The sequence below is a fragment of the Motacilla alba genome, chromosome 2, assembly GCF_015832195.1.
Source record: "Motacilla alba alba isolate MOTALB_02 chromosome 2, Motacilla_alba_V1.0_pri, whole genome shotgun sequence".
NCBI classification, from domain to species: Eukaryota; Metazoa; Chordata; class Aves; order Passeriformes; family Motacillidae; genus Motacilla; species Motacilla alba.
Window position 1 is genome coordinate 93,085,624 of NC_052017.1, and position 25,849 is coordinate 93,111,472.

Sequence of the window (25,849 nt, forward strand, 5' to 3'; positions counted from 1 at the left end):
AATCTGTTAGGACAATATTTCATGTTGCTGCGTGCTCAGTACACAATTCTACAGCACAGCAAGGCGCGTACGCCTCACTCAGCTCTGAGGGTGGATAAAGGATGAAGATTATTCACTACTGAATTTGACTCGGCAAAGAAGGTGCAGGTTCCACTCCATTCAGAGGCATAGCCAAGAAATTTTAGTCAAAGGTCTGTGTGACTGGATTTTTGGGTTTTGTTTATTTTTAATAGCCCTAACTAGGATTTTCTGTCTGAATAAAACAAAGTTTTTTTAATTGGAACCTAGTGTGAGAACTTCCAGGGAAGCAGTGAGAAATTTGTAAGAAACAGCTGGAAATAACAGTGGGGAAGGCAGTGCCATCTCTATTCTCTTCCTGCCACACAGCCCACAGGCGTACTGTAGTTCCCTGTTCATTTACATCAGTGACTAAAGGACCTATTTAAATGAATGAAGTTAATGAATTAATAAATGCAGAACGGGGGAGAAACCTGCATTACAAAAGGTACTTTGTTCTTAGATGCTGAGAGTAAGAGTTGGGTTTGATATTTCATAACATAGCTCTGACTGCTGTTTGCTGTATTTCCTAATACAGCCCTGGTAACATGAGATTGCACCACAGATTCCTCCTATTAAATGGTTATTCAGATGTGTTGCGCTACCAGCAGCTTTTTGCTTGCATGTGAATTATTAGATGTTTGAATTAGCAAAATGTGGATTAGCAGAGTTTTTTGCTTTGCTAGTGGTACTGCGGACACTTTAGCCATTTGGTCGTCAGATACAGTCGTTCTGTGCTTGAGCTTCTCAAAATAATGCCTGCTAGTGCCTCTGTAATTAAACATCTGTCAGGGTTTTAGAAATGCCCTATGGGTTTTCTTTTTTGGGGGGAGGGGAAGACAAACCCCTGCTTTTAGGGGGAAGAATGCTGTGTGTAATAGCAAAATATATTTTGTTTCAGCACAAGGCCAAACTTAGGAGATTAGCAGCTTTCTTCTCCATTTTGGCTGATGTAAATAAGCAGTAAATTTATTGAGACATCCGGCATGAAACTGGTGTGAGAACAGAACTTTGGGCCTCGTGTGGCAGCTTGAGCAGATGGGTGCTTCTTACTATTTCTTAAAAACTGAAATGACAGGGAGATTAGGGTTTAAAAATCACAGCTTCTGTCGCATGCATTAATTAAAGGGTTTTAGTATAATAATTCTATCTTATTGTTCTAGAGCATACGCTCAGCTACTTTCAATTTTTAAAAGTACTCGTCCTTTCTCTGGGAGCCACGGCTGTTTGTTCAGTTAAATTCCTTCTGATTAAAGCTCCCTGAATAGTCATTGCCTTCATATACCAAGACCAGCCCTGTTTTCTCCATGCTACGCTGATAATGGGGTCACTGGGAGATTTCTGAATTACAAGTTCTAACTGAAGTTTTATAGTGCTTCAGGGATGCCTCACTGCTCAGCACAGTCTGATGAGCCTCAGAGTACCATTGGAGCACTTGGGGCACTGGCTCATACATTTCTATTCCTGATTTGTTTGGCTCACAGGGGAAGCACTGAAGAAATTCTGGTGATTTCCTGTCAGGTCCAAAATACCATCATACTTTTCAATATGGAAGGATGTTTGAACCAGTGACTGCAATGATCCAACAGTATTAGCATTTTTCTTTTTTTTCTTAGACATGCCTGCAGTAGCCTCTCCTTTATTTACTACTTCTTCCCTGCAGAAAACAAACCTGCAGATTTTTCAAATCTGAAAATGGCGTGTATCAAGCGTACCGATGTCTCAGCAATGTGGGTGGTTCTCCTCTGGAGTCCCAAACTGATGAGTCGTGACAAGGTTGCTTGAAGAAAAAGGCCCTTAAAGTAACTGCCATGCAAGTTTCATTTAAAAATGTCAGCCCTGTGAACACTGCGGATCTGTTACTGGTTTTGCTTCTTCCAGCAAAGCTTGACATTCCCTGGAAGAGCAGATGTTCGTGGAATGAACTCCTTCTGGGGAATTAACTAATTAAGAAGGTCGAGCTTCTGCGTTCTTCCAAACCGTGTATCCCGAGGCTGCAGTGTAGTGTCAGGGCTCTTTCTTGGCAGTGCTTGATAGAACACGTAGGTTGAGAATGGGTGAAGACCTGTAACCGTCTGCCAGGCTGCTAATCTGTTGTTGGAGTTCAGCAAAAGAAAAGGAAAAGAGCTTCCAGTCCAACAGCTTTCCTGTTTTCCCTTTAAACTGATCATCAAATGTGGTGGAGGTGGCATCCATTTCCAGCAGTTTGCTGGAGAGCCTGTCCTGATACCAGTTCAGTGAGTGAGTAGGCAGACTGGATTTATGCTGTCTCTGGCCAGTATCACTCATAGACAGAGGCTTTGCATCTGGGATATGCAGATACTGTCATCAGCTCTGAGATTGACTTAGTGATGAGTAGTAAAATGAGGTTTCTCACTTTCTGTCTGTTTTTTTTTTTGGTGGGTGAGGTTTTTTTGTGGTTTTTTGTTTGTTGTTTTTGTTTGTTTGTTTTTGTTTTGTAGTTTTAATTTTTTTTTGGCCAGGATGGCAAATGCCACTCCCAGCAGTTGGGAGCAGAACCTCGAAGGAGCGGAGTTTGTTGTTCTTTGCCTCATTAAGTGCTACAGCTGCCTGTAACGAGCTATTAAGCTGTTAGAGCAAGCTGATCTATCTTTAGACTGTACTGACCCATTATCACCCCGAGTCTTCATGTCTTAGAGGACAGGCCACATCAAGTGAGGGATTTTTTAGATCCTCTTAGATGCAGGAAGGAGCTTGGTTGGAAGAGGTAGGATGGCACCCACCTGCAGCAAGACAACCATGGTAAAAAAGGGGCTGTTGTTTGTCTGTTTCCAGCTTTGGGGGAATGGAAAACCTCCTCAGGGGGAGTTTCAAAGAAAAGGGGAGACTTGTTCTGTGGTGACTCTCCATTTTGAGGCTGCAGCCATCTCTTGCAGGGAGAAGACTAAATTGGCAAGGATTTGAGTTTAATAACACTGGCAGAGGCAAAGAGAAACCCCTTACTACCCCTCCTTGTGTATTTCAACTTGGATTATAGAACCTGTCAGCCCAGCATTTGGAGGCAACTTTAACTGAGCTCATTCATTAAATTTCTCATACTTTAAAATAAAGTGAAGGTTAGGAAAAATTAATGAAAGCTACTTAAAATGAATCTGAGGTCTGAATATGCTTATTTTGAAAGTATTGTTTGTAGCAGTGTGATGCTATAATACTAAAACCACTGCTTTCCACAGACAATAAATCATTTTTTGTGATTTGGTAATGTTAGACAAAATATTGCTTTGTTTTTCTGGGTTTTTTTTTCAGCCTAGTAACAAGATGACTCAGATAGTAACCTGGATAATTAGGTTACATAGAAACAATCTCTATTAAAAATATAGGTTTATGTTCTTAACATTACAGCTTAAATTTACTACCAGTAGCAGTAGTTCAATTTTTAACCAAAATAGGATATGCGCAAAAAATGCAGCTCCATTTTAAAGGCACTTCTCATTATAAATGCAGGAGTATGACACTGCAATAACATTTTTTAGGTAAACCAAATGAAGAGATTTTTAGAAGAGCTGCTGTAGCACTTACACTCTTGATTTGGTTGAAAATGAGGATTGTACTTTACCACAATATTGCAAGTACTCCAGAGTCTTAAAAGTTTTATGTTTTGTCTGTTGAGAGGATTTCCAGGGTAAAACTGTGCGTCACTTTGAAGTCCAGCTACTAAGCAGCAAGAAAACATTTAGCACAGTGCAAGTGCCAGTAATTCTCAGCTGTATGAAATTCACAGTAGTTTAATTGAAGTCTGAATTTTAAGTTTAGGTTTAGGGAACATGAATTTCTTGGGCAAGAGTTTCTGCCTAAAGGGAGTTTTTCAACTTTGCCTGAGTGCAAATACAGTGCACTGAAAAGTATAAAGAAAACTGAGGAACTAGAGAGTGGGGTTCAGAGACGTTGGGACAAGGAAAAAGGCAAGGACAATGTAAAGGGCTGTTTTTAATTTTAAATATACCTTTTTTCATAATGACTGTGACTTTTCTTGCCTTACATAGTTACTCTGAGCCTCACTGCAACTACTTAACTAGATTTAAAAGAAAGAATAACCAAAAGAAGGAATAGGAGTTTACAAACTCTGATGTAAATGCTCAATTGTAGTAAATGATGAGGACTAGATGTGGTGAGGAGTTCGGATCAGCAAGGCTGTTTTCAGGGCATTACATCTTCAAAACTGGAAGTGTACCAGCTTATTAAGTTCTCTATCCTGGCCAGGGCAGGTGATGAAGGAACCACAACTGAAATTAACACAGAGGCTTCTGTGTGCAGAGCTGAGTTGAGTAGAGGACAAATCTTCTCTGTTAGTTGGGGCTAAGAGACACTTCTGAGCAATAGTGCTCCTCCTCCAGAGGATAGAGAACTTTAATCTCAGAGGGATTGAACAACTTTCTCATGGTTGTTTATGGGACTAAAGTATGTAGTAAACCCAAAAACTGTGGCTTGGAATGTCTTTCGTTGTCTTTAACTACAAAACCATCCACTCTGTAAGTTTTTTTCTTGTGAAGCAGAGAATGGAGCAAGACAAAAGGACAGAGAAAGAGTATAAATGACTGGCAAGAAGGATGTGTTCAGAATATACTGGAAGGGTGTGGGAAAAACAGGTCCAGAAGATATCTTCGTAGTTGTGATAAAGGTAAAAGGCAATATACCTGAGCAATGAGCTTTTCCAGAGGCTAAAAAATACAGAAAGACAGCCGTGAAGATTCAAACAGGAAGGGCAAAGGAGAAAACTCTTGGGGTAAAGTCCTTTAGTGGAGGAGATTGAAAAGTTGACTCAGCTTTTTAGTTGGCAGAAAGTACTTGCTGCTGAGCTCTGCATGCTGCTGAAGAGGGTGGCTTTCACACCACTGACCCTAAATACAAACCTGGCTTATCTAGAAACTATGCCAAGGATTCCCTTCTCATGAGAAGCCTTCTTGCACAGCCCAAAGAAGATGAAAGGAGGTACCTCATAGTGCAAAATTTCTTAATTATAGACAAAAGAAAACTTTAAAGGCTCTTTAAGAAGCAAAAAACAAAAGACGGGGAAGGAGGAATTGTCAGCAATGAGCTTGGGAAAGCCAGTGTTTCATCAAGAAACACACAGAATTATGACAGAGCCTTGGAAAGTCCCTGGTAAATTCAGTGCTCATTTGTGCTCTTATATTTTTCAGGAAACTTTCATCCTGAAATGATGAACGAATTATGTGAATTAACCTTAAATCTTTAAACCAAGTCAATTTTTTTGAGAATTTACTTTGGAAGTGCTGCTTTTTATAAAACTTTGCAAAACATCCTTAAACTGCGTGTTCTGACTTGGCTGCTGTTGTTTTCTATTCCCAGATAGTGAAATAGAAAAGTGAGGCATCAGGTGAGGCATCAGGGAAGAGTTAGTGGTTTGCTCTAATTGCTTCATAAGCTGGAAGTGAAAACAAATGCCAGAGAGCCCAAGTGCCCTTGGGTGCCCAGTGGCAGAGAGTTTGCACATTCTGCAGAGCATGATGAAGTGTGCTTGTCTTCTGGAAGCTATGCCTTGTGAATGAAAGCACATAAAATATGTTTTAATGTCATAAAATACGAGTACCGAAAATCTTTCATTGCTTCAAAAAACTTAGGCCTTCATTTCAGGACTCCTTCCTCTAAAGAATTGATTTTTTTTTCCCTGGGAATAGAATTGGCTCCATTTATCCTTCTCCTGGTCTTTGTCTTAAGTTGAATTCAGAACACAATATTGTACTTTTCTTCTTCCTTGCTACGTTTGGCAAAATCTGAAGTCTTTGTTCACGTGCATTCTCCAAACATTTTTAATTTAGTCATCTGTTGTTGCAACATCTTAATTTGCCCTCCTGTAACCACAAACCAGCAGTCTGGAGTAGTTTAAAACTGACCTGGTTGCAAATGTCAGCTGTCATCTCCACAGATACCTGTTTTCGTGTGCAAGTTACTGCTTATTAGTTTGCTTTCCTGTTAGCTCTAAGTGAAGCTTCTCCCACTAGCAGAGCACTTTTTTAATTGGCAAGAATGTTCTCTCAATTAGCACTTGGCAGGCAGAGGTTTTTGCATTTGTGAGGTCTTTGTATTCTCTTCTCCCGTGTTTCTGTATTTTCCCCAGTGGCTTGGCTAGGAAAGTTGAAGCCATCCTTTCCTGTGGAAAAGAACATGTGGGCTAACTGATGACCATGCATCAAGGAGGACACTCTGTAGAGAAGGATAGAGGTTGGCATTACCTCATCCTACTCTGACCACCCAAACTTCGGCCTGCTTTGACATGGATGTTTTTTACATAGTAGGGGCAGTGAACAAAAGTCAAAAGGTCTGTGCTAGAGGTTTTGTCTCCTTTAAAATGGATGCCTTTCCACCATCTGCATGGTGCTTCCTTGTAAATTAATCTGTATTACCATGTTAGAGCTATTTAAATAAAGAGAACTTGGGAAAAAAAAAAAAAAAAGAAAAAATTATAGTTCATTTTATAGGAAACCCTTGGCCTTTCTGTCATTACTCTCCAAGTTCTTGGAATCACCACAGCTATATTTTCTTGATAGTGGCAGACACTTTGAGTTAGGGTGATTTGGGTGTCATCATCAACCACATCAGCACACCTCAGTCCTGAAGGGAGCATTTGCCACTTGATAGAGCATCACTTTGCACCACAGCTCTGACAGGAGCCCTGCACTTGGTCACCGAAGGACTTGTGTCCCCAGTACACAGAGGTGGAATGACATGTATAAATTTGGTTATGGATGGCATGGGATTTTTGTTTGTTTTTTTGTATTTGTTTGGGGTTTTTTGTTTGTTTGTTTTGGTGTTTGGTGTTTTTTGGTTTTTTTTTTTTTGTTTTGTGTTGTTTTGGTTTTTTTTTCCTGTTCTTGTTTGTTTGCTTTTTATCTGTGTGGGGGTTGTTGGGCTGTGGGTAGGGCTTGGAGCAGGACGCTCGGGCTGCATCCCCACCCGGTCCCGGCCGGAGGCTGCGGCGCTGCCTTTGGGAAGCGGCCCCGGCGTCATCCGCTGGGCGGCGGCGCCACCTGGCGGCCACGGCCGGCGCCAGCACCTCCCCTCGCTTCCTCCTCCTCCTCCTCCTCCTTCTCTTCCTCCTCCTCCTCCTCCTTCTCTTGCCCGGCCTGCTCTCCTGCTCAGCAGCCCGCAGCTGCCCGGTGTCTGCTTGCTGCCGAGCCAGGGAGTGACATCGGCATGCAGGAAAAGTGACTGCGCTGTTAGTGGCAGTGAAAATACCGGAGCTGTCCCGCAAGGCGATGTCCTGTGCAAATGGGCGTCCCTGGGCTCTTTGGGGAGCTGCGCTGGTGGCAGGAGCAGGCTGAACGTGCTGCACATGGCAGTGAGTCCCTGCGTGGGGTTTCAGCCGAGCACGTTACCTGTGCACAGGTGAAGGTGCCAGTGTGAGCTCCGCGGTGCTGAGAGCGTGTGGCTGAACTCCAGGGATGTGTTTGCTGTGGAAGCTCCCTCACAAGGGCCTGAAGCCCCTTCAGAGGCTGTGTGTTCCTTTTGATTAAAGAACTAAAGCTGAAATTGGCCTGATGTGAGCGATGTCTGTACATAAGGACTAGATATCACCTGGAACTTGTGTGTAGTCAGGTGTGTGGGTGGATTAAGTTGCGGATTAAATGCCTCTTAGTGAATAGATTTAAAATTACTCTGACTTTGAGAAGGATTTTCAAAACATTTTTATTTTTGTGACGTTGGCTTAATCTGCATCTTTTTCAGAGCAGTTGTGGTACTAAGTACTTCATTGTGTGGTGATCCTGGGAAGACACACACACGCTCTTAGTAAATATCTGAGCAAACATGTGTTTTTCAGTATGATTGTCTACTATTTAAGAATCTGAATTAACCAGAATAATTTCTTAAGTCTATTCTTCTGTAGACAAGTTTTATTTCTGTCTAGAAGCAGTCTTAAGGGGCCAACTGTGTTTGGGATGGGTGGTGTGCTGCCATTTGTAACAGAAGGCTGTGGGTAGATGATAAGGAAGTCGTATCGGAGATCCAAGGAACTCTTTCTTTATTAGTAACTTAATCTTTCTTTTTTTTTTTTTTTTTTTTCCTCCTGTGGAGTGTTATGTGCATAAAAACAGACCCTGCAGTTGGTACACGTCTGGGACAGTGGGGTGAGGGTGGTTTGGTTACCTTAGTTCCCCTCATCCCTCCCCAGTGCATCCACTCCCCAGTAGAGTTGTTCTCACCTATTGTGTGCTGCTGGGAAAGCAGATGGCCTTCCTGAGCTTCCAAAAAATCAGGTCCCTGTTAGTCCTTAACACCGGGGAATAATTAACACTTAAACTCCTCAAGAGGAGACGTGTCAGTACTGCTTCCTACAAAAATACAACAAGCCCTTGCCCAGGAGCTGGTGCAGCTTATTTCTTGTTCCCAGTGAGATGCTCTTCCATCCTGCCAGGTCTGCATGTCTGAGCAGACAAGCTTTGCACTGAAACGTCAGACATCTTTCTGTTTAAGGACACCTCATAAATAACTGATCATCGACATTTTAAAATCTTCCTCTGTTAATCCCATGGCAGGGCCAGGGATCTTTCCAGGGCTTGCTCTCAATATGGAGGTGAGAGATGCCAGCAACATCAACAGAGCCCCTCACCCAGAGTGGTGCTGCAGAATGCTGCAGGTACATGTGTAGAAATTCTTTTTTATCAAACCAGGTTTTCAAGTTGCCCTTAAATAGACTTACCTGCTCACTTGTAAGGAATGCAATAAAATGAGTGCTGGGGGAAGGAAATAAATCGAAGTACTTTCCTGCCCTTTTGGATGTGTGTATTTGGTTGTTAAGTTTTCTGGTTTTAATCCTTTTGAAAAGGAGAAATTCCAATTTAAGCCAGCCTGTGGCAGTGTTTTTCAGCATTTCTTCTGCTTCTGCTGCTTTTAACGCTTAAGCCTTGGTGCTAATTGGAAAGCGGAGAAGCTTCCTATGTGCTACATGCAGTAGTTAGTTTCAGATTTAATAATGTTTTAGCATTTTCACACAGCTGTTATTAAAATGAGGTGGTGATATAAATAATTGTGGCTCACAGGTGCAGAATTACTGTTTCATTGTCTCTGAAGCTTATTTTAAGTGATGTGTTTCTATTGCCACTTTCCAAATGGATTTGCTTTGTCTTCCTCATCATCCTTTAGCATAACAAAGTTTCTGTTATTTGAAAGATTCGTTAAAACAAGTTTACAGCTGGTTCTTCTTTTTTTCAATATATCTTTGAGACCTTGTCTCCTGACCTTTTTGAGTTACATGATGCACCCTGGGATGACTGTCATCTGACTTCTTTCCCAAACAGAGGACTTCCTCTGTCTCTTCCACCAAAGTTTAATAGACATTAGTATTTATTTGTTTTGTCTTTTAAATGACATCCTGAAAGTTATTTTTTTCCCTTTACTTATTTTTTTAGAATTGTAAGACTTTAAAAGGAAGAATGTAAGTGAAGCCAGAGCTCTGGTGTTCTCATGAGCTCTCACATTTACCCCTCAGTATAAAAGGAATGGAGTCAGGAAAAATGCTAAAGCTCCAAATCCCTTTAAGAGCACATTTTGCCTGTGGACAGCTGCCCTTTCTGCTGCTGTGCTGGTGGTGCTAGGTTCCAGCCTGCTTTGTCTGTCAGCCCTTCAAAGGGATTATGGAAGTTGAGTAAAGGGCTGATGTCTTCAGTGATCTGCATAAGGCTGTCACAGAGTTGTTTCAAGCCAGGTCTGAAAGACCATTTACTTTTCCAGAAGTGCCTTCTGTTGTCCTTGCTACCCCAAGGGAGGGTAGTGGAAGGAAGGGGAAGGGGAAAGGGAAGGTGCTTTTGTAGCAATTACCCACCTGCAAATACCCGTGTGCTGTGCAGTCAAAAGGGGCAAACACTGCCAATGCCAAGCCAGAGGTGGCTACAGGCAAGCTGGGTCTGGCACCTCCAGCCTCTTCTCTTGAGGCCTTTGGCTCTGGGCTGCAGCTTGTGTCTCATGGACAGTGCCTTCGGTGCAATTCAGCTGCAGTGGGTACTGAGTCAGTGGCTTTGGCTGAGTAGCCAAAGGCTGCCCTTGTGCCTACAGTCACATCCTCCTCAGGAACCTTGGTTCCCTTTGGTCAGAGCTTTTCAAATCAACTCTTGATCTTTCAGTTTCATAGGTCCTTCTTCCACCTTGAGGAAACTCTGCAGAGCTTGGTCCCTCATCAGTCCTGCCATGTGCTTGCAGCACCACATAATGGTGCTAATTATGATCCAGCAATGCCACACCCCACCAAGGGCATCATGTTTCCATCCGGTTTCCAGGTGGTTGTCAAAGAATGATAGTTCTGTCCAGCCTATGTGTTGGGTTTGATAGTATGTACTTCTTTCCCTATTCCAACCCTATTTGCTTCCATTCTCTTTTCAAAGTCCTTTTTCCTCTGAAAGCGAGAAAAACATTAAGTCCAAGAAAGCTTATTTTCTGTCCAAGCACTGTATAACTACCACATCTTTAAATCTGTGTAATACCTACAATCTAAGTTCCCCTTTCTGTCATGTGTTCCTGTATTTTTTGTGATGGACATGCACAGTAGAGATTCTCGACTGCCTTAAGTCTGTTAGCAGAGTCACCAGCTATGGTAGCGTGGCCTTCAGCAGGAGAAACAAGGCAAATTAGGTCATGCAGAGCTTCTTATTTCTGTGACTGCTGCCTCTGTTACCACGCTGGGCTTCCCGGCTGTAGCTGAGGTATTTCTGCAGAATGCTGGCTGACAGCACAGCTGTACCCTCTGTTTTTAGATTGAGTAGCTGTTGTAAAGGGCTTTATGATGTATGGCAGTACGCTACCCATGCTTAACAAATGATGGGAGAAATGAAATATTGGATGAGGAATGTTAAGCTGTGTGGGACGGCTGCCAGTCCGCAGTCCTGGCCTGGAAAGCTTTCCTCCTTAATGCGCTTGAAGGAAGATGAACAGGTGGTGGTCAAGAAGATGCTGTGGAGCAGACATTGTGGCAAATCTGACTGTTGGAATGAAAGGAAAAAATCTCCAGTAAGATTTACAACTGTTTGGATCTGTGTTTGGAGGGATTGTACAGGCACGCTGCCACTTGCTTAAAAAAATCTGAGTCATGATTTTCCATCTCCTCTGCAAGTATTTTTGATGCATCAAAGCCAATCACACTTCTCTTCCTATGCCTTAAATGAAAAGAAAAGAACCAATACCCACAAAACCTACAACAGCCCTTGCCCAAATCTAACTCTCTCAAATTTAATTATGTATCCTGCTGTGTTAATGGTCTTAGACCCTTTCTTTTCCCCCCATCTACCTGAACCAAACTTCACAGGCAGGGCCACACACAGAGAAATGTGCAGCAGCCACAGAGCTTACTGGAGGTATTCTGCCTAGGTTTTGCAACAGTTCTGCTGTGTTGCTGTTAACGCTGAAATTATGACAAAGCTGTGTTAAGAGTCAAATTGGTATCATCTGGCCTAATCGCTTCCTAATTTTGAAGAGCATTCCAGGGGTTTTATATCCCATAATTTTCTTTAAGTATATTATGAGCAGCAACGTTTCAGGCAATGCCAAATTGTACAGTTTCATTTTGGCAAGCAGTGCTTTCAAATGTGTTTGTATTGGTTTTGTATATGTATTCCTCTGGCCCTTTTATTTTACCCACAATTTTTAGGGAAGTACTTACCATTCCTTCACCTTTTTCAGGATCCAGACTGTAGCTAAAACAGCTATGTGTGAGATAGGAAGACATCAGGATGCTCTTGAAGCTCAGAGGGCATAGAGGGGCTGTGGTCCATGAGCGGGAAGTCCGGTCCCAAGTCCCAGAAGGGGCTGTGCTGGGGATGAGAGCAGGATGTGGGGTCAGGATGGAGATCAGATGCATTAGTTGCAGCCTTACTTTTTAGAACTGGTCAGACCAGTGTCACCTGCCCTCAGCTCTAGATAAAAGACAAACTTCATTCTGCAATAGTGAAAGCCCCAGAGAAGTCTTCACTACCCTTGGGTTGATACAATACGGATGGAGGGTGAGAAAGGCACTTAGAAAGGCTGTGATAACAGGAGCTACAGCTTCACCTGCAGATAAGTACGTGGTGCTTTTTGCCTGCTGCTGGGCAGAGAATATGCTCACAGACCTCTGTGAGAAACACATGGGTGAAAGGACTTGTAAGTCACAACTAGCTCTGCCACTGCCCAGAATTCCTGTGTACCATGTATAGAGTGACTTATCAAAAGATGTCACTGAGGAGATACAGAGGAATGTGATGAACAGTGAAAATGTCGTGTCTGTGGCACACTGCCAGCAGCAGCCATTTTACCCACATTTACATTTGCACTTTCACTTAATGAAGTGCCCTGCTGTGGATGCTTTCCTTCTGTAAGCCCCATGTCTGTGTTGCGTCTGGAAGGGCTGATAACCTGGGACAGATCCCAAAGCATCTGCCCTGGAAGAGGGTTTGTGTTTGGGGTTCACTGCAAAGCTTTTTGCGCCTGATGTGCACTGGTGCAAAGCTGAGGGTGATGAAAAGGTACTGTGCAAGAGGATATTGGAATAATTTGCATATAGAGCTGCTGGTTCAGCCACTTGATGTTTGGGAGCCTTGTAGAATCAGTCCCCTAGATAACAACAAAGCCAAATAGTCTTAAAGAAAACATTGTAGCTGGAGAGAAAAAAGTTCACTGTGAACTTTCAGGCTTGTTTTTCCAGTATCTAACAATGTGTACTTCAGTCTGAGAGATTTTGGACCTGATACCCTTTCCAGCCTAGTTTCTTAGTTACTTTGTTGGTGCCTATTCTCTTGATTATGCTTGAAATTCCAATAACCTTGCTGGCATTTGCATCTGTAGCTGTGCGGATGTTTTCAGACCTCCCATTTCTTTTGGAAAAAAAAAAGTGATCTTGAAGTGTGACATAACTCTAAAGCATTTCTGCTGTGTGGAGGAATTTGTAATTTTACTGAGCTAGGGAATACCTTGTAGAGAGGGGTCTTTTGTGTACTGTACTGTTACTGTTCTCAGACTCAGATTTCACTCATCTTAAAAGGTTAAGTTTCAAATGTAATCAACTAAATTTTTTGTGCTTTTTTCCACTCACTTTGGTGACATTTCAGATTCTTTCTGAAATGCAAAACCAACACAGTATCTCTGATGTTAATAACACTAATAATCTAAAATAATTCAGAAATCTCAACATGTACAGTCCATTATTAAGTCTGATGGTCACCTATTCATGTTTTTTGCTGTCTGGATTTTGAGAGCTCTGTGGGTTTTGTTTTCATAAGCAGCAAGTGTCCTACTGGACAATGCTGGAGAGATTAGTCAAATGGAGACTGGAAAGCGTTGGAAGTGGTGGGCTCGGCTGGCCTGTCCTGCTTTTGTCCCCTGCAGTGTCCCCCAGTTCTGCAGGGGAAGGGAAATGAACAGTGCAACAGGGCCCTTCAGCTGTTTGCACTCTCTGAAAGAGTCTGCACTCTTTTGGAAGGACCATGCATTTGACAGCGAGGGTAAAAAGTAACTTGTAGCTAAAGTGAGAAATTGCAGAGGGTAAAGTTAGTGAAATTAAGGAAAACGGACTTTGAAATAAATCAGTATGTTGATGTTCCAGGAATAAAGGGAAGCCTTAAAAAAAAAAAAAAAAAAAAAAAAAAAAAGAGGAAAATTTGCTGAAAAATGCTATGCGATCATAGCACGGTCCTAAAAAATTGAAGACACCAACCGTTAGTCATGTAATCATTGTGGCAACAGCAGTAGTACTGTTTGGGAAGTAAATGGTATACAAAATGTTAAATTTTGTTACTCTGGGGTGCCTGTTGTGCTTTAGGAATAGTATTCTTCAATTTGGAACTCCCACTAACATCATGCTGCTGCTGGTCACTTCCTCCTCTCCCTTGTATTGCAAGCACAAAAAGCAGAAATCACAGATTGAGATGAGCAATTTACTGGGAACAGAAATGAGATAAAAAAGCCAAACAGAAACAGTATTAATAATAAGAGGTGTAAGACAAAGAAACTATTTACACTGAAAAAAAAAAATCAGCAACAAACAAATACAGCACTTCTCTGGTCTCCAGGTTTCTCCCTTCTCCTAAACAGTGATAGAGTTTCCCTTTCCCCTCCACCTAGCAATGACCTGAGGTGGTATCGAATAACATTAGGGTCCTGGCCATGCCTCCTCCCAGTTTTTGCGAAAAATTAACCCTGTCCCGGCCAAAACCAGGAGTGCCTTAAAAAAAAATAATTTTTTTGTCATCAGATAATTGTTTTTCTACTCTGGGCCCATTGCCCCCCCTCCCCCAAGAAAACCAGAACAAGGCATGACCTCTCTCTTCTTGTGAGATCATGGGTTTTCATAGTCATCATCCTTCCCCAATAAATACTTGATAGAAAGTAAAGAGTTCTCATCAGGATGCTTTGCTTGAAATTACTGGCTATGAATTCAGAAAGTCAGTGGGAAATAATTAAAATTTACATGTAGAAAAAGGAGAATGGGGAGACGGTGCCCACTGTACCAAAGGGCTGCTACTTCTGGTTGGTCAGCCCTTGACCTGGGTTTATTTGCTAAGGATGTATAGGGTTGCTAGAAATGTATAGCTGATTTCGTGGAACTGTAAAACTAACTCCCCAACAACTAGCCACAACACAATTAAGAGAAATACTCTAAAGTGATAAGAAAAAAGCAGTGTGATATAAACCAGAAGCATCTTGCTCATGACCAGACGAAGGCAGGATTTCTCGGGGCACCTGGGACTTGCTTTCCATGTGTTCCTGGGCTGTGGTGTGGGACAGCATTAGTCTCTTTCCCTCCTAGTGTAGCTGAAGGGAAACCTCTGTGGGACAGGGTGTGCTGTCTGACTGACAAACCATCTGTGTCAGCCAGCATCAAGAGCTATGCTGGGTTTCTGCCCTGTTAAAAACCTCAAACCTCAGCCAAAACCACTCACCGTCAATTCTAAAATTCGTTGGAGAGAAAGCAGGGATATTAGATGATTGTGTGCTTTCTACCCTCAGTATCACTTTCTTAGCTGCTACCCTACCCCATCCTGTGGTGCTGAGTGCTCCAGTCTAGTCCTTGATCTTTCTCTGAATTATTAAGAAGCTCATGTAGGAACCCCTCAAAACATCTAACAACGTGTAAAGCAAGAGGAGCTTTGCACATGAGAGGCTGTATCTCCTATCAAAACAGCATAACTTTATCTTCCCAGTATCTCATTGTGGCACGTGGTCTTGTGCTGTAAGAAAACCTAAGAGGGTTTGTAGGAGTTGTCTCTCGCTTCATGCTCACGTTGCCACCATGTGGGATCCTCTGTGTGGCAAAACGGGATCAGAAAGCAGGGGAAGTGGTGGGCAGCATGTGGAGTATAAAAAACCTGACCCACAGGCAGCTAGAACAGGGGGCATGGCTCAGCTAAGACAAATTCTCCTCTGAAAAAACAGACACTAGGTATCTTTGAACAGCTGAGCTAGGCTCAGAGGATAAGCCTGCTGCTAAGGACTGTCATGGGCTCGCTGTTGAATGCTCCAAGAGTCCTTTCTTAAGCTAAGTGTGTCTGGAATCAATATGAAAGGAAGGCTAGTTTTTTGGCACATGTCTGTGAAGCAGTTACAGTGTGTGGATACTGGCTAATGTGGGGTTTTGCTTTGCTGTGCTGAGAGAGCAAAGGGGAGGAGTAACTCATGCTTTCTGCCTCCCTATGAAAAAGATGGATTTTTATGTGTTGATAGTCCATATTTTTGTCCATGCAGGTTTTGCAGTCCAAGTAGTGTTTCACCTCTTCCCTTGACATTTATTCCTCAAGCTGCAAATACTTTTTTATTTTTTAATTTCTGTTAATCATGAGTTTTTCAGAATGCAAGTGGATCTGATTGTTGTTGATAGACTCCAGTGCTCAGGATGACATAATTCTTCTGGAGCTTGAACTCCTGGGGAGGCTGCAGACATTGGCCTGTCACCCTTCTGTCTTCCCTCAGCCATGTGGGGAACTCTCTGTCTTTATTTTCTGGGGAGGTTACTTTTCTGTGGCAGTTCTCTGAACTCCTTCTGATTTACCTGTATTTGCAGATCTGCACAGATATTCTAGGGGCATGGACTGTTTTTGTTGAACCTTCCTTTCACAGAATAAAAGACCTGAATTTTCTGTGGCAAAAATGCTTTTTGCCTTTTTTCCCCTGCTGGGTCCCACTGTATTATGCTTACTGTGGGCTTTTGCATAGTGCCTATTATTATGGTGTGTATATATTTATATAGATTTTTTAATATATGTTTTCAATATATATTTTCTATATTCAAAACCCAGTGTGACCTGCATGGCCATCGTGTCTTCTTCAGAGGGATAGTTCTATTTTTGTTTTTATAATGTGTGCTTTCATCTCTGAAAGCTAAGCTGGAGAACTTCATCTAGTACACTCATATTTAACTTGCTGTCTATTGTAACATCAGTTATTTTCAACATTGCTTCTTCCCAGATTTTGCCTTCCCACTGCATGGATTTTTTTGGATCATTTCCCTTCACTTGTCTTAGCCTGCTTTTCTTCCATAGAATGAATCTCATTTGATTATTTTCAGACTGCATCTCTATTCTCTCTGAGTCCCTGTGCATTATTTCCTTGTCCCCATCATTTTTGCAGCTCCTCCAAATGTGATATTTCCTGGAGATTTAAGTTAGCATGCTGTCTAGAATCTCTTCTGGAACATTAAAGAAAATACCAAGTGAAATAGGACCTAATACAGGTCCTTGCAATATTGCACCTTCTTCCCTTGTTATCCTTTGCTTTTATCATGATTTATTTGCAGTCGGTTTTCAAATCAAGCCACAGTATTCATCTCAAAGTGCAAATCACTATCAAATGTTTACTGAAAATCAAACACAACACATCTGCTCCTTTTCCTTAGACTCCTAGTGCTGTAACACTAGCCAGAAAAGGGGCCAATTTCTAGCTAGTTCTGCTCTTCTGAATAGGAATCACGATTCCATTGTCCTCAGCCTTGTAGCCTGGTTTACTTTATAGGAAACCTCATGAATTAAAACAGCTGTGCAGCCCATTCTGAAATTCTGTTTTTTGGAGAAACAGTGCTGGGAAGAAAACAAGTGGAGTTTATGCATGTGAGGGGGGGAAAGAGAGAAGAGGGATATGTGTGTGTGGGGAAAAGGGGAGTTGCTTTTGTCTGTGTGTGTGAGTAAGTGGGTGAGGGCATTAGGTGCATTTCTGAGGAACTGCTCAAATCCCTGAATAGTATTGTGTTTCTAGACCATGGTTTTCATATAGTTAAGTGTTTTGTATTCTCCTGCTTTTCTTTCCCTGTGGCCTGTGATGCTGTTGATAGTGGAAGCTGCAGTGAAGCTGGTGGTGGCATCAGCAGCTACCTCCTAGCTAGGTGCCTTGGAAAACTCCTCTGCTTTAGCTGTTGCCCATCTATCTGTGATACAGAAAAACTGGAACACTTCTCCTGTAGTAAAAGGACCTTTCTCACTCTAAAGTACAAGAGATAAAAACAGCTGTTTGGGGTAAGAAACAAAGTAATTGAGACAAAATATAAGGAGATGATGGAGACTGTAGGATAAAAGCGAGAGCATGCTTAGCCAGAAACTCTTTCAATGGGGAATATGAGTTATAGTCCCTGGAGATCAAGCAGAAGTCATCTCATTCATGGCTTTTTGCTTTGACCTGGCCATGATAAAATTTCAAAAGTTTCTGGTGACAGTAATGCCTGCACTGGGCTGGTTAGAACAATATTTCATACCAGTGATTTAAAAGGATTGTTAGTACCCCTTTTCAGCTGGGGCAAGTAGCTGGGAGCAGGCAGAAATAAATTTAATCTATTTTTCTAAAAAGACTTTACCTATATTTTTGAGTATGCTTACCGTCTTCCTGTGCTCTTGCCTGCATTCCTTCTTCCACCTGGCTCTTGTTACCTGCTCACTGCCCAGCCTGGACCACCTGCCATGATGGGAAGGATGGCACGAGGCAGTCTGGGTGTCGAGATCTGTAGTGCTGGATCCCTGGTGGAGGGCAGGATGGGACTAGGGAAGACCATAGGCTATGCTTTGTACTGTGAAGGAAGTCTGAGTTGGCCTGCAGATGAAAATTTTTTCTGTCCAAAGCTTGGGAAGTAGGGTATGGATGTGGGGTTTTTTGTTTGTTTGGGTTTTTGTTTGTTCATTCGTTTGTTGTTGTTGTTTTGTTTATCTTTTTTTTAAAGTACACTTAAAAAAAGCAGTTAGCATAAATACTGCTATTGAGCCTCTTGATCTAAGCTTTAAAATTATTCCTGGTAAGTTCATTACTGCTCTTGTGAGGCATCCGAGGACTTGAATCTAGCAAGACACTATGAAGAGGTGTTAGAAGCTTATGGTTGTGTTTTGTAATAGCCGTACAAATTTTCATCTAATGCACTGACAGCATTGGGGCAACTGCAGGCCTGTACACCTCAGAAATGTCTTCATCATTTTCCTGCTCTGTGTTACATTTTCCTCGTGAAAAATCTCTTTTTCATAGATGGATGCACTAGAAAATAGAGCAAAAAGACCCGCATCCACCTCAAAATTTGCAGTCCCAGGCTTTATGGGGGGCACATGGGACTGTGGGCTATCTCTCTGCTTTCTCCTCCTCCTCCCCTCCCCAGGTACAGATCTAAACTGAACAGTCCAGACCTAAAGACCAAGCCCAGATCTGAGATGTGCCACCTCTGACACTCTGACCTTGTCCTCCTTGCTGAAACAGCTTGGTACATAGATTTTGACCAAACAAGAAAGTACACAGGAATGTCTGTGGTACTCAGAGCAGCCTGGGAGTTGCAGATATCATACTGCTGATGCCCCACTTCATCACAGCTGCAGAGGTGGACCAAGAGCCTCCCAGCTGTGTAGTCCCTGGAATGGGGCTGGCAGGGGTCTCCCACCTCCCTTCTCTGCCCAGTACAGCCAGCAGGTCAGTTCTCTCTCCATTGAGTACTGCTGCAACCAAAGGATTTGTTTTTGCTTTGCTTTATTATTTACTACAATGATCAAAGCAGGCACTCCACGTGATCATAAAGAGAAGCCTTAAAATCTTATTTAAGAGCACACGTATTTTGAGCTTTGACAGATATGCTTTGAAAACAACACAGATGTGCAGTGTCAGATTTCACTGCTGCATGCAGTGTCTTTGTTTCAAACAGTAAATTTGGCTAGTAGTGCTGGGCATGTGTTTTCCCAAAAACCTTGTCGCCTGCAACATGGGAAAATAAGTTTCTGGGTTGTGGGGATTTTTTCCCCCAAATAGACTTCCCTTGGAGAGTTCGAAAGGAAAATGGTCTTAGCAGAGTGAGCATTCAGCCCTGCGAGGCTGCAAACCTATGGGTTATTTTTAACCTAATTACCTCGAATTAAACAAAAGCTTAAAAATGTTCTTGCTTGAATTGAAGGTGAGGATAAGTCGACTTTATGTGCACAGCAGCTCCAGTCAACAGCGTGGCTCTTCCATTGCAGAATAATGCCCGTGGCAGTGCCCTGCACTAATGAAGGGCGCTCGCTTTTCTGAAGGGCTGGCTTTTCTGAGCTGATGTGAGAGGATATGCAGCTCTAGAGCAGTTCACTCCTTTCCCCTTCTCACCCCTCCTATGGATGCAGTGATCGCTTTGGACTGGTTTTAGATGGAACACGGTCTCCTTATACTTGCCTGGCAGTGGCTCATTAAGTGCGTGTTAATTGAAACTGAAAGTTTGTCAGATGATTCAATTCAGTTACATGCTAAATGGATTCAGTGCAGTATTACTGCTGTGATGAAAATCTCTGTGGAATTGATCTGTGAACTGATTTTAAAGGGATTCATTGGCTTCATCAGTGGCTCTCAGAGGTCAGCTTCAGGAGAGCAGGCAGATGTAGCCACACTCCCAGCAAAACAGTTCCTACTCTTCTCTTTCACTCTAAACAGTTTTAATTACTGGCCAGTATGTTCCCTTTCCAGGACATATGTTAGGTGGATAAATTTACTCTGGAGAGCTGAGAAGTGAAAAGGAAATGAGAAAAATTAAAAGTGTGTTTTGAATTCTGTAATCAAATGGCTGAAATATTGGATTCTTATCTTCCTATGGATTGAGCAGTCACAAAGTTTTCCTAAAGTTTGACTCAAACATAAACTTATGTTATAAAGAAAAAAAAATTGAACCAGAAGAAAAATATCTGCTTTAAACGAAAGGACAGAAAATTCAAAATTTACATCCTCTATAACTCATCTTTGATACTTGGCCACTGCAAAAGTCTCCCTTAAGTGGGCAATTTATTCTGTATGCTATACCTGCTTATATGGTTGGTTTCCGTGTGGAGCCAATTTTTATTGCTGAGTTATAAACCCTTTGAAAATAGGGGCTTGTAATGGAAGCGCTGACAGACCTTTAACTAGGTCAGTTTTATCTGGCTCCATTATCTTTGCTTTTGTTAAAGCATTAAATGGTTGCAGATTTGTTTATTTTTCTCGCAGCCCCAGAATTTTAACATGGGTATGTTATTGAATTGTTTTTTCTTCCAAATGTCATGAACACACAGTACTAGAGAGTTTATCCAGACTACACAGTCATATTCAGAAGTAAATTGAACTGTTGTGTCTTATTTCAAGATTTTCTTGCTCCTACAGTACATTTGGTCTGTAGCACATCATTACCATATTAATACCAAAGTCTGTCCTCTTCTAATCTCGAATTCTTCTTTGTCTTTTGGGCTCCTTTCTGTGTAAAATGACCATGATGTTTTTTTGTTTCTCCCATTCAGATGGAAAGCCATACCCCTGCAACTTCCCCGAAGAGGAAACCCCAATGATAACATCTCAGTTGGATGAACTCCCAAAGCTGGGAGGCCGCAGTGCCAGAGAGAATGAGGCCAGGGAATCTAAACCAGAGATTCCTGCTCTGGTCTCAGCACTGGAGAGTGTCATCAAGGAACCCTTTTCAAAATACCAAGGTTCTGCAGACATCAAGATGCCAGTATTTCATCACAGCCAGGGGCTTCCTTGCTCCAGTCACATTGCTAGCTTTGCTTCGGGTATGGGCCAGACATCTTTAGACATGGTCATGGACTTGAAAACATCACTTGAAGTGCAGGCTAGTTGTGCTAGAGAAAATTTACTAGACTTTCACAGGGAGCATCCTCTGATAGACAAAGGTGCTGAAGCTCTAGAGGTAGCTCCACTCGATTTGAGTGAAAAATCAACAAGGGATAATTCATGCAATAAATATCTGAATACATCCTTGCAGGCTGCTTTAATTGTCTACCCGTGTCCTTTCTGCAGTCACAAGACCTACTACCCTGAAGTCCTGTGGATGCACAAAAGAATTTTGCACAAAATCAGCTGTAACTCGATGGTACCCCCGTGGGTTCAACAAAACGGATTCAAGAGTATTAAAACCAACCTGGTCTTTCTGGCGAGGAGTGGGCGCACTGGCCCCCCTCCTGTTCTCGGTGGTAAGGAATGCCAGCCTTTGCCCATTGCCAGATTTACACGTACGCAAGTGCCAAGCGCGTTGCCAGCTTCCAAACCCAGCTCCCTTTCTGTCGGGATGGCTGCAAAGTCCGGGAGTACGCATCCGTCAAAGGACAGTCATGCGCTCGGCCACTGCGGTTCACGTGTGTCAGGCCTGGATGGCTACAGACAGCCCAAGTTAAACCATGCCCAGGAGCAGTACAGCATAGCAGCACAACAAAAAAGCAAATACGAAGCAAATTCCAAACTTCCGCAAACGGGAGCCTACGGCAGAAGTGTAACACCTACTCAAACAGTCATATCCAGGCCTAGCACACAGCCCACCAACAGTAAGCAAGTGGAAAAGTATGGGGTTCCCCAAGGAAGTACTGCTTTTGCCTCTCCAGGTAAGCACTGTGCATCCGACTCCATGAAGGCCAAATACAACCCCCCGCTGCAGTACCATCCTCTGTGTAAGAGTGAGCAGTACCCTAAACATGAAGAGCCCTTGGTGCCTCAGAGGGAGCCTCACGTGAAGGCTGGAAGTGAGCTGAGGACATTGGCAAACTGCACAACCGTAGCACGAGGCAGTCCAGTGCTGCAGCCTCAGCCCGGTGCCGTGGGAGTTCCTCCGGTTTTACACTCCAGCAAACAGGATCTGGCATCAGATGGGCACGAGAAACATTTGGACATTTTAAATATCTTTAAAACATACATTCCAAAGGACCTTGCTTCACTGTACCAAACTTGTGGTGCCAACAGCCCTGTCCTAGATCACACAGGTAAGATTTTAACAAGCCCTTCCATTGATAGGGACATAGCTTGTTTGTTCCTTCTGTGTTCAGAACCATGACATGCTGTTTCCCAGTTTTTTCCTTCTCTGCCTTTAACAGTTAGGATTACAAGTTCACTGTTTTTATCATTGCTGGATAGGCTTGAATAGGTTTGTTTACTGCTCTCTTAGCATTGTAGCATCCCCCCTTGTGCACTGTGTGACATTTCTGTCGCAGGTTAAATGTATCTGGTTCCACCTGGAGTACTGCTGTTCTTTTGTCCTCTTGCTTCAAGTAGGCTAGAGTTACACAGATGTGCTGTCACAGGAAGATCCCCCTGATATGCTGGTGCTGGCACACATCATCATCTTTTTGCTTCAGGCAAAATAAACATCCTCTGGGGCTTATCTGTGATGTTATTTTGGAGGTTTTGTTCAATTTTGTCTGCAAACAAGTCTTCCAGCAACACAGAGGGATAATCGCTTGTCAGTGTCCTTTGTCTTTCTTGACAAAAGTCTTAAGATCTTATTTGTCCATATCAAAGGCTACTAGGTATTTTTCAAACGAGTCTTTGGATCTGTTTTTATGCTTATAATTAAAAAGAGGTAGAGCTGAACACGTGCCTGCTAATTCACATAAGCAGAAAAATCAGTTGCACAAATAGCCAGTTTAAAAGCATGGGGACAAAAAATGTTCAACAGCCATATAAATAAAAATATACCTACGTATTTGCATTTGAAACCATACTCTTCTGATGATCTGCAGAATTAGTTTGTCTCAGTGGAAACTGAAAATCACACTGATTGTTTACACATGAGATGTGTGTGTGTCTATTGGGGAGGAGAATTGGAGCCGTAGTCTCACCTCTTACCACTTGCAAACCGTGCTATTTTTTATACCCTTCTTCTCTTTGTAGAAGTCGTGCAAATTAACTCCTCATGAAAAGATCACACATTCCAGGCTGGTGTTCTGGTGTCCTCACTTGACATAATACACTCTGGTCAGAAGCATGTGTGAAATGGAGCTTTTGCAAGTGTACAAAACCCAGGACCCTTGGAAGCTGGTAGTCTTGAGGACAGCTAGAGCCCAGAAGGTGTGTGCAAGTTGAGGCAAGGAAGGAGCCCAGAGTGTTAGGTCAGGTCTTGGTGGAAGGGCCTTGTGGGGGAGACAGGAGGGAAGAATCTGACACAGTCCATGAGTGGCACCTTTCAGCCACCTCCATTGCCAGTTCTGCTCAGTCACTTCAAAGGTGGTGCTGCGTAGGGGCTGTTTTTTATCGAGCAGATCATTTCGCAGGAGCTTCAGACCTGTGTGGTGATTGCAACCAACATCAGGCTCCTGGGTTTTGTTAAGGAAGCAGAGGAGGACATGCTTAGTGTTTGAAACTACAGTTTCAGTGTTCCTTAGGATTTTTTTGTCCAGTCAGCTTTGCTTTCACCATCCCAGTGGATTGTTGTCTAAAGTTTTTCCCTGCCCACTTCCTGCTCTAAGTACCAGTTAATTGTACCACTCCCAACTTGGGGGTACCTTCGCGTGGGTGCCCTCCTTGATGTTATTTAATAGTACATGGTGTCAGCCTGCTCAGAGAAATCTTACTGATCTAGTGAGCTCCCAGCCACGTTAGGAGGGATAAGAGAAAAACAGTAAAAGCTAGGAAATAGAAGATGACTAAGTGAAGGCAAGGACCAGAAAATTCATGATGACTTTCGGAACAAAGTAAAATAGGGGCAGGGTTTCTAAAGAGGTCTCTGTTTACCTGCCTTTTAAAAGAGGGGTTTTATTGCCAAAATGTTTTTTGCTGGGCAGTGATTTCTAGAGACACTTTAACTGGAAGTTATTTAGTGCCCATCTCTGCCTTGAAACCTTTTCTTTCATTCCAAGTGTTTTACAGCAATCAAGTTTTCAGAATTTGAAACCTCTTTTTTTTTTAATGTAGCTTGTCTTCATTTTATATACAACTTCCAGGTTGCTGATGTTTCTCCAAACCAATTGGCATGACGGCTCTTTTTCATAGCACCCAAATAAAAAGCTGCTTCAGGCAAAAGGAACGAGATCCTACCAACTGCAAACAGAGGAGGGTAATTGAACTTCATCTGAAATAACATATGGCTCTAGATAGGCTGAGTCCTCTGAGTCAGTATGCATCATCCCATCTAGCTTTAATACTGTAATGTGAATATGGCAATTATGACATAAAAGACATCCAAAAATCTGGATTATGTATACTATTTGTCATGTTTTTTCCCCTCAGTTGAATATTCCCAATAGACTTTCCTTGGGTTTTTGGTATATGATGTCATCTTGGATCACACTAGATTATTTTAGTGTGTGGTAGTACAGTGTTCAACTTCCTTTTGAGTGGCTGCATTTGTTTTTAGGATTCTTTCTTTGATGATTGTGTTTGTTCCAGTGTGTCCTTGGAAGAGAGTTGTTGTGTGTACTGCTGTGATACAGCTGCAAACATGAAGCTTGCTGCGCTAGGCTAGGTTTGTTTCACACTCCCCAGCCTTCTGAAATGCCTGTGGAGAGAATCTTACTGTTACATGTAATAGAGGTTATTTATTTTATTCGTGCCATTTATATATTAGGAAAGGGTGGGTTATGGCAGCAGATGCTCTCTGTCTTCAGGGCTCCTTTGAGACCAGCTTTGAGCATGGATTTCACAGGAGCTCCCATTCACACAGTGGTGCTCCTTTACCTGAATTATCGAACACCTGTAGTCATCCACCCTTTTTGTTCACCTAGAGGATAACCTGAGTGATGACTCACAGGGGTATTGCCTTGTGGCAGCCACGCCCGTGGCTCAAAGCTCTGAACTATGAAAAGCCTTCTGGTGCTACCTGGGAAATGCAACAATGGCAAATACACCTGGAAGCAATCCATTTTTTTTCCACCTGCTTATTGAATAACTCCCATAAAGTGAGTGCTTGGGAGGGGTTAGGTCTTAACCCACTCATCCTTTGTCTTTAAACATCCGTTTATAAACAGCATGATAAACCTTCCCTCATGGGTAGGAGAGGTGCTTCCATGAAGGCTGGTGGATCAGATTGGTGATGGCTGCCGAGATCAGTGTATTCCCCTTCAACAGAAGGAAACGTGGGTTACAGAGGGATTGAATGTCTTTCCAGTGGTGTCAGAACCATGACCTGAGGAACCTAGCTCTCCTGGGTCTCACAGAGCTGCTCTGCCAGTCCCTGCCTGTTCAGCAGTCAGCATGGCACTCCCGCAAAGGCCACAACTGGTTCCTCCACACACTTCCCTCAGCTTTGCTTTCCAGCCTGCAGCTACAGTTCTGTACAGTGAGGGGAGAAATGGTCATAACAGCTCAGAAATCCTGCTTTTATCTTGACTTCCTTACAAGGCAAACCCATCCCGTTACAGTTCAGTAAGGTTCTCATTGATTTTTAGAACACTTAGGTGATTTCTAAATTTTTTAAGAGTTTTTTTTTTTCCCTAGGTTTTTTTTTTTTTTTGTTTGTTGGTTTGTTTGTGGTTTTTTTGTGTGTGTATCTGATCTAGATTTTTCCCCAAATCATGATCGTCTTGTATTTGACGGTCAGAAACTTAATTTTGTGAGTGAGTATTCAGGTGCATAATGCAGACTGTGCTGCCATCTGCAGGAGGTGCTATTATAAAAGAAGAAAACAGTC

The 25,849-nt window shown here is 42.6% G+C and overlaps 1 protein-coding gene across 2 annotated transcripts in view; it reads left to right on the forward strand.

The window, feature by feature from the left end:
• ZNF516 (zinc finger protein 516) overlaps nucleotides 1-25,849 on the forward strand; it is a 102,052-nt gene that overhangs the window by 64,469 nt on the left and 11,734 nt on the right. For both annotated transcript variants that reach the window (XM_038123638.1, XM_038123645.1), the window contains exon 3: nucleotides 20,739-22,208. In XM_038123638.1, the coding sequence (XP_037979566.1) occupies nucleotides 20,739-22,208 (1,470 nt within the window). The remainder of the gene's footprint in view (nucleotides 1-20,738; nucleotides 22,209-25,849) is intronic.